Source organism: Ambystoma mexicanum, chromosome 5p (assembly GCF_040938575.1).
Source record: "Ambystoma mexicanum isolate Mex_15411 chromosome 5p, UKY_AmexF1_1, whole genome shotgun sequence".
Lineage (NCBI taxonomy): Eukaryota > Metazoa > Chordata > Amphibia > Caudata > Ambystomatidae > Ambystoma > Ambystoma mexicanum.
In genome coordinates, this window is record NC_090930.1 from 268,424,461 (window position 1) to 268,443,168 (window position 18,708).

Genomic DNA, 18,708 nt, shown 5'->3' on the forward strand with positions numbered 1-18,708 from the left:
CGCACTGCAACCTGCAGCAGGGTAAGCCCTTCCGGCAGCCGCCCCTCAGGTCACCGTTAGTACAGGCCCCTCGCTAGAGGGCTGGGGAGCCAGTGTCCATGGAGTCTGGACTCAGCAGGAGTCCCACATCAATTGGCTGGAATTGAAGGCCATATGGCTGGCTCTCAAGGCTTTTCTCCCTCTCATAGAGGGCAAGCCGGTTCTTATCCAGACGCACAACTCCACCAGCATCTACTATATCAACAAGCAGGGGGGTATCAGATCCCCTCCACTGTGCAACCTAGCCGTCAGCATGTGGGAGTGGGCACTGAAGAACGACATCTACCTCACCGCCATCCACCTCCCAGGGGAGTCCAACCTGGAGACGGACAGGCTCAGCAGACTGGGATGGACCATTACGAGTGGCAATTGAACAACCTGCTACTGAAGGAGATCTTCCTCAGCTGGGGGCATCCCCAGGTGAACTTGTTCGCCTCCTGGGATAACAGGAAATGCCAGCAGTTTGCCTCCTGCTCGGTGGCCGACGCATTCCATATACTGTGGAATGGGTTGACGGTATACGCCGTCCCGCCCACACCCTTGGTCCACTGGGTGATCTGCAAGATGAAGGGATCTTGTCACCGCAGCATCATTTTGATAGCTCCATGGTGGCCAGCGAAACCGTGGTTCTCCGAGCTACTCAACCTATCGGACAGGCCATCCATTCACTTACCGCTGGGACCAGCAACTCTGCTGGCCCAGCAGGGGGGCAGGGTACTCCACCCCGCTCCTCACAAACTAGCCCTCGCAGCGTGGTTCCTGAGCAGGTCATGCTGAAACACTTGAACCTAGCTCAGCCTAGCCTAGAGATCATCCAGGGTGCTAGAAGCAAGGCTACTAGGAGCCAATATAAGAATAAATGGTCTAGATTCTGTCATTGGGCCGACTCTAGAGGGATCAACCCTCTTAAGTGCACCTTGGACGACGTGCTCTCCTTCTCGGAACACCTCGCCCACTCCGGCAAACAGATGGACACATGGCATACCTATCTGTCAGCCATAGGGGCTTGCAGGAATTTGGAGGAGGGCCTCTTCTCCTCCAACCCGGTGATCAAGCGACATCTGGTGGGCCTTCTAAGGCTCTACCGGCCTATCAAAAAAAAAACATACCCGGCATGGGACCTCAATGTTGCGTTGGGCACCTTGACGCACAAACCATTCAAGCCAATGGCGTCTGCGGACATCAGGCTAGTCACCATAAAGACAGCTCTGCTCGTTGGCCTCACCTCTGCTCGCAGAGTCAGCGAGATCCAGGCTCTGGTGAAATCAGAGCCCTACATGCCATGGGTGTCCTGTACATTAACTTCACAGGAAATCTTGATACAATCACAGTAAACAATGTATATGCCATCATCCTAACCTGGATGGCCACGTATAGGCTATGTCTCGACGATGAAAAGACTGAGATTCTCATTGTGGACTCACCCGCCAAAATCAACTCTCAATCCCGATTACTCAGCCATCATTATCGATAGAACACCTATAAAGGTCCTCAAACAGGTCAAAACGCTGGGCATCTACTTGGATACCAACCTTACAATGACCAAACCGATCAATGCACTCATCAGCCACTTCTTACACAGCTAAACTAATTTCCTTAAGTCAGCAATTCCGAATGCCACAAAACTGTATCACACTGGCCTGTGCGCTCCATTGTGTTTAAATGGGACTAGTGCAATGTACTGTTGCTAGGAACCTCCAATACCAATCTAAGCTCTAATTACTGCAAAACAAAGCATTGCGAGCCTCCCTCGGCATCAACAAATCTGACCACATCTCCACTACAAGGAGGGAAGTGCACTGGCTTCCCGTGAAAGCTAGAATCTACAAATCTCAGTATTACTCACAAATGCCTGACCAAGATGGCACCCTCCTACCTCGGCAATGTTATTACCTATACTAAGGTCACCAGAACACTGACATCCAACAACAGCTCCAAACTCTTTGTCCCATGCTTCAAATCCACCAGAGCAGGAGGAAGTAGCATTCTAGTGATGGTGCCCAAACCTGGAACTCACTTCCACCCCCCCAGAAATGAACCCTCCCACCAGCAGTTTAAGAAGTCACAAAAAACCTGGCTTTTCAACAGATACTAAGCAGCAGTACTTATAGCGCTTGTCTGACTAATCACACAACCTAGTATCTTCTAACACGGTACCTGCTTGGTGGCTAAAGTCTAAGAAAAACAGTAGGTAGGGCGCAGGGCCTTTGTTACTAACATGCACTGTGAATCAGCGACCATGAGGTGCATTCAGATGGCGATAATGCTCTGACCCAGGTCAAATAATGTATTGAGTAGTACCTTTTGTAACAGTCCAGTGCACATGGAGTGTAAGAAGGTTCTCTGTGGTACAAACTTATAAAGGCTATGCTGCGCACTGGGGATGGGCATGGAATGAATCCTGTGCATAAGCCAAGGCGGCTAGATTAGATGGCGGGAGGGCTGCAGTGAAGAGCAGAAGAATTTGTGAGCTGCAGCAAGGTATTGATCTAAACTTGATCCGTTCGCTTGGGACAAGATTCTCCCCACGTCTGGTACAAAGCTCCATCTGAGAGTCACTCGGGGGCTCGATGTATGATGTCCACAATTCCATGATCTGGGGGAGTTGCTGCAAGTAAATAAGATAATATTGCGACCGCGGTTCCATGTTGAGCGGTATTAAAAAAATAAAAAGAAAAGGAAAAACTAAAAAAAACTTGCGAACCTATTTTGTGTTTGCAGATGTCGACTGATACTAAAAGGGCCACCTACTTGCTTGCGTTGAGTGCCTGTAGCGGGTTACGGGCTTGTTGTGGCCCCGGAGTGGGTTGATAAGGCAAATACTACATCACGTGGTTAAACATCTAGCAATCTGCTGCTAGACCCACTTTAGAAGCATAGGTGATTGTGTTAAGCTGACGGCCATATTAGGTGATGGTTCTGCACGTTTGTGTCATCTGCAGGGCCCTAGTATGAAACAGCCGGGTGCGTGTGCGAGGAGCGGTCACCAATAGGACACACTTGTACATTTCTTGTATACAAGTGGCAATAGCAATTGAGAGCGTGCTATGATCAGCAGAGAGCCTGGCGAGATGTCATGGGGCTCTTACTGTCGAACAGTTCTGGTGTCAGGCTGTGGTATCATATCCCTCAGTTAGATATAATGTGCACTTCAGATGAGGATCTCTCTATTCACAATTTAATGTTACAGGATATTTGTACCGCACATTATCGCCACCGTAGTAGTACCCTGGCGCTCTGAAAGAAAGGGGGGAATGGTGGGGGGGGGGTGAGTTAGTGGGAGTAAGCTGGAAAAGGGCAAGAGAGCAGTGATGTGCTGTTGGCGGCCTCAGCCCAGTGGGTCAGTTGGCTGTACTTGGGGTGTTTTAAGGTTGGTAGTCCTCGTGTGCTGTTGTGCGAGTCTGTGTTGTTTGTTTTGTTGTTGCAGTGAAGTTTGTGAGGATTGTTGTGTTTTAGGCTTGTGATTGTGTTTGGTTAGAGAGGTGTATACAGAGGGGTGAATTTGTTAGTGGATTGGTTAATTGGCGTTGCTGTCTGGACCTGAAGTGCTAAATTTCCGCATTATCTCCACGAGGGGCGCGGGAGCATCTTTGTCCTGATTTCGGCGTCCGATATGCACAGTCCCTTTCACACATGGCATCCATTCCAATTCATAACCTTATCCAAGTTCGGCCTCAGCCACTTACGTGGCAGGATCCATACTAGGTGGAATGAGCCATGGTTCATGTGGCTAAGTGCGATGATAGAAATTGTGTCTGATCTATAAAGGATAGCTCGCTAAATAAAAAAGGGCCAGACAGGCGATGTTCACATGGAGAGGTTGATAGAGGGCAGCTTACTAGCCGGGTCCTGAATGGCATCTTGAATGTGTGGAGAGCGTGGGTTCTCACATGAGAACATTTTATTATGTGGCTGGTTGATGGAATGTGGGCATCTCTTCATTTAGACTGCCCTGTAAGCTATTGAATCGATACATCCAGAGGGCCTCTTTATTAAGTAATGCCCTTTTTGTGTTGGACGCATTTTTCACTATGTCCAGCACTCGCCATCTGACGTCGTCTGCTTTGTGTTGCTTTTCCCAAAAATGTGAGATCAATGGTGCCGACATGTTTTTACATGATTCTTGAACTATGTTCATTATTGTCAAATGAACTGCCCTTGATGTTTGTCTATTTTAGGCTGCATGGGCACTTTATGCAATTAACGCCATTCAACGTTTTGCAATTAGAAAGGAATCTTGGTTCCCATTATTTTCCATTGACCACAAAAGATGTTGTTTTGGTGGTAGATTTACATGCTTGGCATGTACCACAAGGGAAATGGCCTTTCAATGGCCGTATATTCCACGTGAAAGAGGTTGCTCTGGTTTCTTGTGTTTTTTAATGGAAACATTTGGATCGTTTGAATGCGAACAGAGGTATAGATGTATACGGTAAGCATGCCCTGACCATAGGCCAATATTTGCAAACTATTTTCTTAATTTGGAAGGAGTTTGTGTTAGAAGTCGTTACACATGTACGTTTGTCCTCTTGATCTTCCTTATTCTTGGGTTCTAGTAGTTTTTCTTTTGGCACCAATCTGGCTCTTTTAAGAGCATCGGTATCTTCTCTTTCGAAGGTTGCTGCCTAGGTTTGTTGCATGTGCGTAACAGTCATGAATGGACGAACAATTGCGTCTAAGACTGAGGCTCATGGCTTCTTGCATTTTATGGGTGCCTCTGAGCAGTGCCCAGCTCTATCCAGTGTCAGTCTGTTCTCAGTACCAGTTGATAGTTATGCACTTTGCGCCATTTCTGGTGTTCTGAAGTGGAGCGACCACTCCAATCTAAGAGTAGTGGGTTTATGTACCCTCTTCCCTCCAAGGCAATCGCTACAGATTCTTCACTGCTGGGCTAGGGAGTAACACTGGGCTGCTTGCAGGCCCACAATCTGCGGGCCATCTCGCAACAGACCTGCCATGTCAATTTGCTTGAGCTTCAGGCCATCTTAAATTACCCTAGGGCTTTCCCCCCCAGTCATCCTTGGCGCTTTCGTTTAGGTGCCGACAGGGAATACTTGAAGTAGCACAACAATCATTTACGTTTTATTTTATTGAACATTTGTTAGGCCCTTAAACAACAACATTGTGTTTCAAAGCCTCACAAGGCTAATTGGGAAGGGAACAGGGAAGAGGAGAAAAATAATTTTGCCAAGATAGTAAATATACAGTCTGTGTATTTATTGGGGATATTCAAGCATAACTGAGCGCTGCGCACATAATTTCAGCCATAGGATTAGTTACTTATACAGATCATTCCTCATGGATGGGTTTAGCATTATGGGTAGCATTTCTTAAGTATCACTGGACATGTTAACAGCACCGCACATACATTGAAAGGCCTGGTACAGCCGAGGACTCCTACCTATTGTAAAGTATATACATATACATTGAGTCTGCTGCGGCAGACACTCAACATGACCAGACCCAGCCCTGGCCTCCCTATTCGTTATGGGTGGCCGGGGCGCGACGTGTTGACATGTCACAGCGCTTTGGCGCATGAGACGTCTGCGCCTCGGGTCTCCATAGTAACAGTTCAACACTGATACAGATGTGCGCCCCCGTGCACAGCATCTTTGTGAGTAAGCGCTCAGACGAAAAGGTAAGCACAGCCGCTACAGCGCGTTTGCCGTGTTAAAATAGCACATGAACGCATTTCCTGACCCTTATCTCATGGTATTTTTACAGAACTTGCAAGCTTCCCAATATCGTGGCAATACATCACCTGCTAACATTTCATTTTATAAATTTCCCTCACCCTGTCTTTGTTTGGACTCTGTTTGACCAGCAATACTACATTTTTTCACCCATAGCGATTAAAGGCTCAACCATTAAGGTAACTTATTCTCGAATTCTGTTTTTCTTCATGTCATTGTATTTACATCATGATGAAAATTGGTATGTATGTATGTATTGATTTACTTTATTATGCAATTTTGATGTACATTTCATTGCTCAGCCCTGAAGATGGAGCTATGCTCCGAAATGCATTGGTTTTCAGCCGCATCTTGCTAAGGAAGTTGTTTGTCCTTAACAATATATTTTTAATTCAACTTTTTGACCTAATTAATTTGATTAAATCTTCATTTGCATGATTTATGAACACATTGGACATTTTTTCAAGTTTTCGTGCAAATGGTGGAGTATATTTGAAAATCTATGAGAAATTATTTTGGAACTAATGGTTGAAGATCTACTGCAGCTTTCTATTATGAAGAGCAGTTTCTGAGCATCTGGCATTACTGGGTAGTCTTACCTGGTTTTTTGACTGTCGGCATGCATTTGCTTCCCACAATGTTATGTGCCTCTGGTTTGCCTCTTGGTTGCGTAGGCACAAGGCATGGGGCATGGTTTCCATTCCTGAGATAGGTGCCGCCTCTACCTGATCCATAGTGTTGTAGAAATTCTGGAGACTGGTTCATGCACAGTGATTCTGGTGGCTCGCTTTTGGCCTGCCATGTTCTGTTTTTTGGGTCTGAAAAGGCTAGCCCCTTGTCAGTAATCGAGCTCCTCCGGAGATTGCGAACCTAATTTGCTCAGAGATGCAGCTTTCCTCCCCGAAATGGTTTCAGTTCTCAGCCTGGTTCTTGAGCAAGTGACTCACACTTGGGGTTGTCCAAGGAAAACCTGTTCATGGCGGCCTTTTCCACAATGTCAGTACGAGTAAAAGCTTGCCTTTTTGCTTTTGGTGCCTCCACAAATATATCACCCAATTGTTCTGTGTCCTGTTCTTGCCTTCATCTGTCCCGGCATCTTCTGGGATTGCTATTTTCTTGCTGTATCTACCTTTTGGCAGTGGCAGCCCAGAGGAACTCCAAAAAGAGCTTTTTCTCACTCTCCAATATGGTGATGAAGTGTAATTTTAATGTGTTGAATGCTTATTCTCCATGTTGGATGACCCCATCCTCGCCTGTTCCCCTAGTTGGGTTAGCTCTTTACCGCTTTAGTTCACAAACCATTTGAGCCCATGACCCTGTGAGTATCCATTTATGGTCCTGGAAGGAAGTCTTTTTGTTGGCCTGCAGGATGAGTGTGCTGTGGGCCTTTCCCACAGCTGAACAGTTTACCACATTCCACAAAGAGAAGACAGTGTTTTGGACGCACCCTTCCTTGTTGCCCAAGCTCCTATCTGACTTTCATATAAACCGGGAGATTTTTTTTCTGGTCTTGGAACCCACTTCATCTTCAGAGGGTGAAGGGTGCTCAATCTGCATGTCAACCCAGCTCTAGTTTTATCTGGATAGGATCCACGAGTTCAGGTCCTCAAAGGCTCACTGTTCTTTACTGGTGTAGGGCTTGTGTTAAGTGGGCTTCAGAGTCTACTATACCTCGGTGGATAATGTCACATATCACAGAAGGTTACAGGCATCAAGAGTTACTGCCTCCTAAAGGGTTCGATGGCTATGTAGTTTGGTCGAAGCCACTACTTGGACCTGGCCTTCTGCTGTATGCAATCATTACTTCTTGGACTCCTGATTCATGCCGGATTTGGTTAAGTGATCCTGCTGAACCATCGTCAATGGTCTGTCTGGTTCACTTCTATGTCTGAAGGCTGCGCAGAGGTGGTCTCACCGCGGATTGCAGAACAAAAGGTTGCAATCTCTCGGTTGCCACTTTATGTGCGTATCCCTCTCCCCTTCCTTGTCGGGTGGATGGGGTGCTCTGTCGCTACGCTGCACGTTCCCTCCCCCACTTACCTGCTGCGTGCTCTGGCCCCCAGTGCCCTACTTCCCAGGGTTCCTTTTACGCTCTGCTCTGAGCATTTACCTGGAAGCCCGGGGCACAGCGCAGCGTGCTTTTGTTCGCAACCTTTTGTAATTCTTTCTGGGTACGCACTCTGCAGACTCGGAGAGTTAAATTCACCCATTCAGTGTGTGAGAATGCTTGGCAATCTCCTACATGTATTTGAGTGGCAGCATGCGTGTATGCACACAGCCATCCAATCAAATTTGATGGGTTTTTAATGCACCAAAAATGATTTATTTAGTACAGTCCCCACAAGTGGGAACTACCACAAGTGTGGACGAACAGGGACAGAAAGTCTGAGTACACAGTACAGTTACAGGATATCCAACACTGAAAATCTCATGAAGGTGCAGCAATTATGATTGCTACAACATCTAAAGGAAATGTGCAGACATTAATGTCTTCAATGCATTGCTATATACATATTATTTTTAATTATTATTGGCTCTCAAATGTTTTTGGTTACATAAACATTTCAGTAGTTAAAGGGTAGAGATTTCAAGGAATTCAAAGGTGAAAAACTGAGATGCATTTATACACTACCAAAAGTAGTTGCATTTTAATTTCATCCTAATGTATATACATTTATGAAGAGAAGTGTTCCAGAATGGATATTTCTTTGCAGCCCATCACATATGATGTATGCATGTTTCACTCTTTGAAACTACCACCTCTGATGGGAAGAACCCGAAAATACGTGGCCTCAATGGTGTTCAGTACACTGATTGGCAGGTACTATTGTTTAGCAATAGTTCATATTCTACTGTCAACCTTAGGCCACTGGGACTTGTCCTAGGATTCCAAACACCTTCGGCATCAATGCTTTACTAATCCCTCCTAGTGAAAACTCTGTAGTAAAAGGTTCAGATACTACTACTAACTCACAACCTAAAATCATTCAAGTCTTTCATTACGATTACCACATGCTACTAGACTCCAATTCAATGGAGTCTCACACTGTTACCTTTCTCTGGTGAACTTGCATTGAGACTCTCGGTGTGGCCCAATACATCTCTGGTTCATAGCCTCTTTGTTACATTACCATGCATAGCAACATATTGTGAGGGGCATGGTCTGGCACGCATGGAGTGAGGAAGCAAAGGCGTCAAGCTCCGGCCGAGATCCTCCACACTGATTCTATAACGACGGCTATATTGTGCTAAAGTTGGCAGCACTAACACCACTGGAAGGGCATAGCGATGCTCTACGTGGCCGCACTGAAAACGGGAGAAATCGGTCCGGGGGAAGTGCAGCAAGTCCCTGAGAATCAATCTCCCCCTCGCCCCCCTCCTGACGTTACAAAATGGTGGATGAGAATGTGCGCTGGCAGAGCTGGGGGGGGGGATGGGGAATGGCGAATCCCTGACTAGGCTTCACTGAGAGCAGCAACACTATCCTGGGAAGCCTGCAACACACTCAGGCTGTAGACAAGCCTGCCTGGCCTGGAAGGGGTACATGGGAGAACGAACTGGTGGCTGGGAGGCACTCCTGCAACAACATCGAGCCCAGAGTGAACACATTCAGAGGCGGCGCCTGCCAACGTAGGACACGGACGCAACACTGGGGCTGCGGAGACTAGCAACTAGGAGGGTGTCGGGAAGAGGCAGCGAAACCAAGATGCCCGGACAGACGCCTGGATAGATCTGAACCATCAGAGGACGATCGGGGCGCACAGGCGAGCCCCTCCGCTGCAACACGAAATTGGGGGGACCCCCTCAGACGGCAAACCATGAACAGGCGGAGACACGCCATGGGCATGCTTACAAGGAGACCCTCTCTAACAGGGACAATTTGAAATTGAGTGCAACTACTGGCACTATAAGCATTGATCGAGCGGGACGGGTGCAGGCACACCCTCGCTGTGAGCTTGGGTGTACGCAGTATAAACAAAATAAGCCTGGAGCAACAGATTCTACTCGGGCAGTTGAGGACCCTGAGCCCCAAGCAATATAGACATTGGGAGCCAGAACTGATGCAAATGCTCGCTGCAGATTACAACGTGGGGTACACTGCCCTGGCTCCATTCTTGACAGCGCTGGGCTGACCAGTCTGAGGAGACCCCAGCGAGCCCGGGGAGTGGGGGGGTGGGGGGAGAGGTGTGAGCAAAAGCCCCCCCCCCCCGGCAAAACCGGTGCACAACATAACTGCCTGCAACGTGGTGGGAACACTTGTACGGCAACATAAGCATGCTGCAGGGCCTCCCCAGCAACCGGAATGGACTGTGGGGTAAGCCCTAAGACTGCAGGAGTAAGTGTAACTCGGTCGCAACTTGAGCTATAGGAGTGTTGGCGGAGGATCGACAACTCCCTGGGAATCGGAGCAGCAAAGCAGCAGCCCGGGAGTGGGGGAGGGGTGACGGAAGGGGATGGAGCTCAGCGAGAAAGCTTGAGCGCACAGTGAACACTCGCACCTAGTGACTAGGGCGCATCAGTACTGTGGGGGTACAGCTGCCTCGCGGGGAGGTGGGGAAACCACGAAACCTTGGACCTTGGGGGCTCCCCTCTACTCTTCATTGAAGCGCAGGCTTGCCCCTGTTACTGGGGGCAGGCTATCGCCATTGACTGGCGCATCCTGCAACACCCCAATCAAACATGCCATCCACCAAGGACAAAGGCAAGGCAAAGTTGACGACCATGGATTCATTTGTGACGCCAAAAACAACACCCATGACACAGAGGAGCCACTGAGCCGGAAGCCCAGAGAGCGACGGAAACAGACTATCGAGATGGGCAGGTATTGGAGGCCATAGCTGCCCTGAGGACCTTCGACACAAAAATCGATTAAGTAAAAACAGACATGCAGCTAATGAGACGGGATGCGAGGAACCTGACGGAGAGGGTGACTACAACTGAAGCTGGGTTATTCCTCCTAGGTATGTACCCCAGACTGAGTAAGATCAAACACACAGTGAAGTTAATGGATATTTTGTATTTGTTTTATTTGTAACGCGCACCTTGAGGCCAGGAGGCATCAGGGCGCAAAATTTAGACAAGGTTACATATATTCAAAACAATAAACATTAGATAGTGCACAGTATTCAGGGCATACAACAATATACATATTTACAGAATGGGGCAGGCTCCTAGGAATATAAGAGGTCCAGAACTCAAGGCTGGTTGAAGAGCCAGGATTTGGTTTTGGATTTGAAGGCACTAAAGCATTCTTCAGATCTGATGGTGAGGGGGAGGGCGTTCCAAAGCTTGGATGCTAGGACGGGGGAAGCTAGATCCACCCGCTTTTTGTAGTTTGAACCTAGGAATGGTTAGACAGTGGATATGGTATGCATACTGCCAAAAGGGAAAATTGCAATGACGTGGAAATCAAAAAGGGGCCCACAGTATGCACGGTGGAAAAGGGAAATGGAACGGTTGGCAGCTGCAGAAACATGGGGCACAGGGGTTGCTGGGGGAGATGGGGATACCAATGTTAAATTCGAGGCATGGAAGGCCATAATAAGAGACATGTTCCTCCCGTCCTACGACATACCTCCTTGAACGAGGAACGCCAGCTGAAAATTTAATGATCACACTGAAAAACAAGTACAATAAACCGACTCGCCTTTGCAACCACCCCAATGCTGGGCACCGGTGCACCGCCAACACACTACTGAACTATAGTGGAAGTTACAATCTGTTAAAATGCATGAAGAAAGTTTGTTACTTGTTTACTAAGTTGATTTACTATGTTCTGCAATCTCAAATAATGGCACTATGATCATCACTTCTACCAATTGCTAAGTAATGTATGACTTAAAAATGGCAAACCTATTTAAAAAAAAAAATAGCAACATATTGTGAACTTATCCTTAATTTTTGTCATTGTGACTACTATTCTCCTAGTCTATACTCCACCCCAACGCCCCTCCATACGCCCCCTGGCCTCCACCTTATCCGCTAAACTAGCTCTGTCAGTAAAGGCCTATCTTAGGAGGAAATTTTTCAATTTGTAACGTACTTGCCAGCTATAATACAATTCCCTATATACTATACAATGCCGTACATACAGATCGCGCACGATTTCTTACTAGCAAAAAATCTATTACTGGTTAGTGACTCGTGGTGCGTGCACACTTTGCCCTGTGGCTAGACAATGTGAAGGGACTGGCTGTGCAGAGCTGTGGGCGATGCCTGGAGGGGCGTGGTGCTGTGCACTTGCCCAATCAAAATGGAGTGATTTTAACCCAACAATGGGTGCCATAATTGCGAGCAGGAACTCCTTGAAGTATGAAGGGAGGGGTAATGGCTGTAAAGTAGTTAATATGGTGAATTACTTGTGCTTTCTGTGCCTTCCCAAGCCAGATAGGGAGACCATCTTAGTATCGTAAAGGACACCCTTGCAACTTGATAGTTTTCCTTAAAGACCCTTTGGTAGCTTGGCGAAATGTCACAATGGTTGTGCTGTAATGTTCTTTTCCATCGTAGCATTAACTTTGTGTTTATTTTTTTCTTTAGGCTGTGGAAAATCTCTGTTCTTACAAAATTTCTGCAAAGCTCTACAAACAGTTGCGGCAGATTTGTGAAGACCACATTAAAGCACAAATTCACCAGTTCAGAGAATATCCTTTTAAGAATAAACACTGTGTATTGCTGTTAAAGATTGCCACATTAAATGGTTGTGTTTATCTTGAAGGCGCACTGTTAAATTGATTTGGTCTCTTCAAGGGAAAAAATTCTTTTATGACTTAAGAATTTCTATTTTTTAGTATAGCAACATTGACTTCGATCTGGTTAATAGGGCATTTTATGATTAATGTTGGGAAGGGGTGTCATCTGGGAGGCCAAAAATTGCTTAATTGATGGCACATTCATAATCCTATACATTACGATGAGAGCATTCCTAGCTATGTATGTATTAAATTTACAAAGTAAAAAGCTAGCTGGGTAGCAAGAATGCTGTATGTGGGCGGGGGAGGAGCAGACGCATTGGGGGTAGTTTGTGGCTAAAGGTAAGTATGCACAGGGTCTGGGGAGCAAGGGACTAGGGAAGCTCCAGAGGGGATGAATTGGGTTTGTGTGGCGCAATCACTGATTTGCTCTTGGAGTGCTGGCTGGAGGGCGGGCAGTCTTATCTGTTTTGTACTTGTTCCAGAGACCAGATGAATAGCAGGAATAAGATGGTGTCATATTTTTCCCCTCTTGCAGTCCATTATATTTAGCCTGGCAATGTGGATGTGGTGCACTGGCCTCTGGAGATGGTGTGTTTCTTGGACAGGTGTTTGCATTTTGGTTGCGACTGCTTTGTAGGTGATGCACGCGATAGTCTCCCTTGTCCCTGCAGAGCTTTTGAAGGTATAGACAGTGCAGTTCTTCGAGGATGTTTGAAGTTCCATCGTCGTATGATGCACGATGGATGGCCTTCAGAGGGCCATGGGGAGATCTGAGATGCGTGTGAGTTTGGCACTTGCATGTCCCCATAGGAGATGACCAGGGCTTACACAACTATTTTGAAACTCTGGTTGGGGTTGAAAGTGTTAGTTTTGCAGAGGAGCTCAACAAGATGGTATGTGGTTTACTCCAGAATGGGGTCTGGTATGGATTCACATGCTCATGAACATTCCCAGTCAGGCTGGGAATCCTCGGTAAAAGAAAAAAAGTTTCACTTTCAATTAAAAACTGTATTTCCCCTCTAAACCCAATCACTGTCCTCTGGGTCATACAGCCCCCATCCACTGACAATCCTCTCCCTAAGCCCCTCCTCTGGCAGCCAGCTTCAGATTTCTATTGCATGCTTCAGTGTTGGGAGTCCAAGCTATTTGTACGTTTTTTCATGTTTTCGATGGAAAGAAGCCCTGTGCTCTTTTCTTAATCTGCCGGCCACAGGGACCGGTTGTCGGTGAAGTTCTGCACCCCTCAAGGGCGAAGATCCATCGAAAATTCTACAAGACCTTTGGCTTACTTCATGCACTCTGACCATGACTGAGGAAGAGGGGGGACGGTCCCTCTTCAGACCCTGCACTAAATGTGGGCTACGGAATGTTTTTGGAGGACAAGCACCTGCAATGCCTCACCTGCCTGCACCCGGACCACAAGGAATTACAAGATATGCCTCGGTTTCTACAAGAAAATGACTTACAGGCATAGTAGGCTGGTGGCATGGCTTAACGCCAAGGCCTCCGACCCGCGCTCGGAGCAGGGTCATGCCTCACTCGGGACCGGCCAGTCTGAGCAGCGGTGTTCTAAGTCCTTTGAGGGTGCCTTATCTGTGGGGGCCCAAGATGAGGCCACGAGCCGCAAGTCAGTCCACCGGGTTCGCAGCGGAAGCGGGTTCCAAAGTGTTTAGGTCACAATCAGCATCTCCTTCCGCATCCATTGCCAGCCTACCATCAACCTCCTCTTCAAAGAGATAGTCATGCACCCCGGCTTAACTACGTGAGAAATCTGAGGAGCTGCGGACGCAGGTTCAACCGGCACAGGCAAAGGCCTTGTCAACTGCTCAGTCGACGACTACCACGGCAGCTACAGGCGCTGATCCTACGAGGGTAGCTCCATGGCTCAAAGTATCCCTGCCCCCAAGGCGCGACACGGCCGCAGTGACTTTTGGCAAAGTCTGCAGGCACGATGGAAGGGGTGAAACGGGCCCAGGCCCTGGTTCAAGACCCCCAAGAGGGAAAAGACGAGGCCCTGAAACCGCCCTCCCAGGCAGTCGCCCAGACCATGGCAGCCTTGGCCACGGATGACATAGATCAAGAGTCCTTACATACGGTCAGGATGACGTTAATGAGGACGGCGCAGAGCCTAGTTTTCCTGTTATGCCTTCTCAGCTGTGGGATATTTCCTTGGATATTCTGTTTACTCTGCACACCTTGATGCCTCTGGTTCCAGTACCTGTGGTCCCCGATCAGCCTCCAGCAAAGAAGAAGTGTCATCCGACTCCGCCATTCAGCCCCCTCCACCAGGTTGAGTCCGTTCTCCCCCAGCAGAGCCAGACACTGGGACGGATGACGACGAAGACATCGCAGCGGACAGCGAATCGCCACATTTGGATGCTCCACATAGGGTGTTGGAGAAGGTGGGATCGTTGCACTCCATGATCACTAGGGCCTCCGAGCTATTCCAGCAGGTGCCTGGGAAAACCAAGAAGGAGGGCTTCTTGTATCAAAGGCTCGAGGCCAATTGGAAGACTATCATATCAGTAACTTATCTGGGCGATGTTTGGGAGGAGGGCCTGGCCCTCTTAAAGAACCCTTGCAAGGCTCTAGCCAAACTGGATAGAATGGAGAAATAATAAAGGGAGTTGAACTCCACACCAAAGTGCCTGAGGTCGCAGCCACATCTGGATTCGGTGGTGTCGGTGACCATGGAGAAACGGCCGGCTAACCTGTCATCGGTTTTGGTCCCTCTGGACAGCGAAGGGACAAGGATGGACGCCATGGGAAAGAAGGTGATTTACACCGTAGTTTCCGCATCAAGGCGGCCAACACACTGGTGATCCTGGCCAGGTATGACAGGGAATTGTGGTACAAGTTGGGACTGATGCTGAAGTTCCTCCCCGACTATGAAAATGGAGGCCATCGCTCTCTTCCAGGTAGTGGAAGTGGTGTCGGATCACACCATCACAGTGGGATTGGACGTCACTGACACAAGGTTCCGGCAAATGAGGAACAGTGCCTGCCTTTGTCGACAAAGTTGGATGGAAATCACTAATTCCGTCGAGTTCTAAGCGAAGGTGCTGGACATGCCCTTTGATGGAGAGAATCTGTTCGGGGAAAGCAGTTGAGTCCCTCCTGTCCATCAAGATGGATACGCAGACGGCCTGGTCCCTGTGCATGCTCCAGCAGCACCGCTTGTCTTTTCGCTACTCCAGGGGAAAGTCGAGCAGGTCTTTGAAAGGGTTCTCTATGTCGTACCGACTGCCTTCCAGATCCTCAACACAAGCCTACAGAGGCCGTTCCCAGGCCTACGGTAGCGGAGGACAATGTTGCCGGCACTGAAACAAGCCGGAACTGACCAGGAAGTCTGACTCCCACTCGTGCACCCCGGTGGGAGGCTGGCTGACGAGGTTCGTCAGCGAGTGGAGAAAGATCACCACCGACAGATGGGTGCTGGACACTCTTGCCCAAAATCCCACCCGGGAGTTCCAACGCAGGTGTCCGTGGATCACTCCGGTTCCACGTTGGGAGCAGCACATCCCTGAGCTTCTGGAAGAGCTATGAGCCATGTTACGAAAAGAGGCGATGGAGCTAGTTCCCCAACGGCTCAGTGGCTCTGGAGTCTATTCCAGATACTTTCTAGCCAGAAAGAAGTCGGGGGGCTGGAGACCCATCCTTGACCTACGACGTCTGAACAAATACTTGAAGTCCCAAATGTTCAGGATGGTCGCGTTGCAACAAGGGGCCGGGCAACTGTAAAAAGGAGACTTCCTGATGTCTTTGGACCTGGAGGATGCTTATTTCCACGTCCCCATTCACAAGAAACATCGGAAATGTCTACGTTTCGTAGTGCAGGGCCAGCACTACCAGTTCAAGGCCCTACCTTTCGGCTTGAAATTGGCCCCAAGAGTGTTCACAAAATGCTTGCCACCTGTTATGGCCCATTTACGTCTACAGAGTGTGCACATATGCCCTTACCTAGACGACTGGCTGATGTGCACCTACTCACGGGGGCTGGCCGATGAACACCCGGGGACGATCGTCCAGCTTTTGACGGATCTGGGATTCTTTGTCAACTGTCCGAAGTCCTTCTTTACGTTATTGCAGAACGCGCTGTTCCTCAGTGCCAGCCTCAACACGGTGGCTTGCCTGGCGTCGCCCTTGGAGGAGAGTATAGCAACAATTCTTGGAAAGGTGCAACAGCTGTCGATGAAAACTGCCACGGTACGGGCCATCAAGTCGTTACTGGGCATGATGTTGTCCTCAATCTACCTCGTCCGTCTTTGCAGGTTGCAGATGCGACCCCTACAGGAATTCCTGGATGCCCGCTGGATACAGGTGTCCGGAAGCTTCTTGAACAAGATCTTTTTCAACAAAGAGTTTGATTGGGCGATAGGATGGTGGTGCGTCCGCTCGAACATCGCCCAAGGCACCGGGTTTTAACCCCCCTCCCCCGTCCCCAATACCAGGAGACGGTCACCACAGATGCCTCCCTGGAGGTTGGAGGGTGCACACCGGACGTCTGCAAGCCAGAGGCCTGTGGTGTGGCTGCCCGAGGAGAAGGATCTTCAGATCAACATCCTGGAGCTACGTGCAGTTTTTTGGGCCCTCAAGTCGTTCCTTCCGCCCTGAAAGGCAAAGTGGTGAGGATCTTCAGACACCACCACCACCATGTTTTACATCAGGAAGCAGGGGGGCACTCTATTCCCGGCTCTCTCCAAGGAAGCGCAGGGCTTGTGACGCTGGGCCGTTGGACATGGATATTCCTCATCCCTCTCCACCTGGCGGGAGTCAAGAACACTATGGCAGACTCCGTCAGCAGGGAACTGTGCTCCTGCCAAAAGTGGGAGCTTTGTCAGGATCAGGTGGACTGCCTATTCGTTGAATGGGGCAGATGCTAGATCGATCTGTTTGCGACTCCAAATGCCTGATGCTTGCCAGCAGATTCCACCATCCGAAGAGCCTGGTGGACGCATTCTCCTTCCCATGGGAAGGTCTGTTTCTATACGCGTTTCCTCCATTCCCTCTTCTGCTACGGGTTTTCAACACACACTGTCAATGCAGGATGATGCTCATCGCTCCGGCGTGGCCGAGGCAGATTAGAAATCCTGACCTTGTCAGCCTGTCAGCTTTGTCTCCGGTAAAGCTGCCAGTGGTGCCGGATCTTCTCACCAGAGGAGGCGGCGCAATCCTTCATCATGACCCAGGATCGCTGAACCTGAGAGCTCGACTCCTGCAGCCCTAGAGTTTGGAGGGTATGAGTTGCGGGCAGACTGGTTCTTGCCAAGGCCAGACCTTGATTTGCTAGGGTCACAAGTCGGAGCGTTTCGCTCTGTGGTGCCGGTCACAAAGATTACACCTCAGAGGGTCACGGCCCCACAAACTCTTCCATACATGCTATACTTGGCCAAGACCAGACTGCCGCCCGCCTCCATCAAGGTGCATCTGGTGGCTATCTTCTGCTACACCAGGTCCCCAGGAAGATCTTCACTTTGGTGCCACCAACTCTTCAAGGAGTTTCTAAAAGGATTTTTCCAATCTTTATCGCCGGTGAAGGCTCCTGCCCCGGCGTGGGAACTCACCGTGGTTCTGACGAGGCTCATGTGGGGGGTGGGGGGGCCCTTCGAGCCTATGCACCAGGCCCCACTCAATTTCTCTCTCATCCAACACAGCTTTCCTTGTGGCCATCACCTCTGCCAGAAAGGTAGGTGAGATCCAAGCCTTATCCTGCAAGCAACCGTATCTGGCTTTCACCGAATCAAGGCGGGTACTGCATACGCACCCCTCTTTCAGGCTGCAGGTTCAGTCGGAATTCCATCTCTGCGAGCTTTTGGCGCTACCTGTTTTTTCCCACAAAACCTTTGTCGCCGCTGAAAGGGCCTTGCATTTGCTGAATGTTGCTCGTGCCCTGATGTTCTACGTGGCATGCACAAAGTTTTCGGAAGACTTAACAGCTGTTCGTGAACGTTGGTCCTGTGAAACATGGGAAGGCCTTTTCCAAGGCTTCAATTTCCAGGTGGCTCTCCGGCTGCATCACGCACTGTCATCAGTTGGCTAACCGACTACTGCCAAGAGCCCACTCCACCAGATCTATCGCTGCAACAACGGCATTCCTTTCTGGTGTGCCCCTGCTCGACAGCTGTAGGGCTGCTATGTGGAAGCCCACGCACACCTTCACGAAAATCTACTGCATCTACTGAATCAACCAGGATTCAAGGGAGGAGTCCAGAGTCGGCCGGGCAGTGCCACGCAACCTGTTTGCTTCAGGTGAGTCTGTTCAAGGGGTAAGTGTAATTGTT

General features: G+C 49.0%; 1 protein-coding gene across 1 annotated transcript in view; it reads left to right on the forward strand.

The window, feature by feature from the left end:
• CUL4B (cullin 4B) overlaps window positions 1–18,708 on the forward strand; it is a 1,392,627-nt gene that overhangs the window by 94,320 nt on the left and 1,279,599 nt on the right. Inside the window, exon 4 of the mRNA XM_069612678.1 lies at window positions 12,273–12,376. Within this exon, the coding sequence (XP_069468779.1) occupies window positions 12,273–12,376 (104 nt within the window). The remainder of the gene's footprint in view (window positions 1–12,272; window positions 12,377–18,708) is intronic.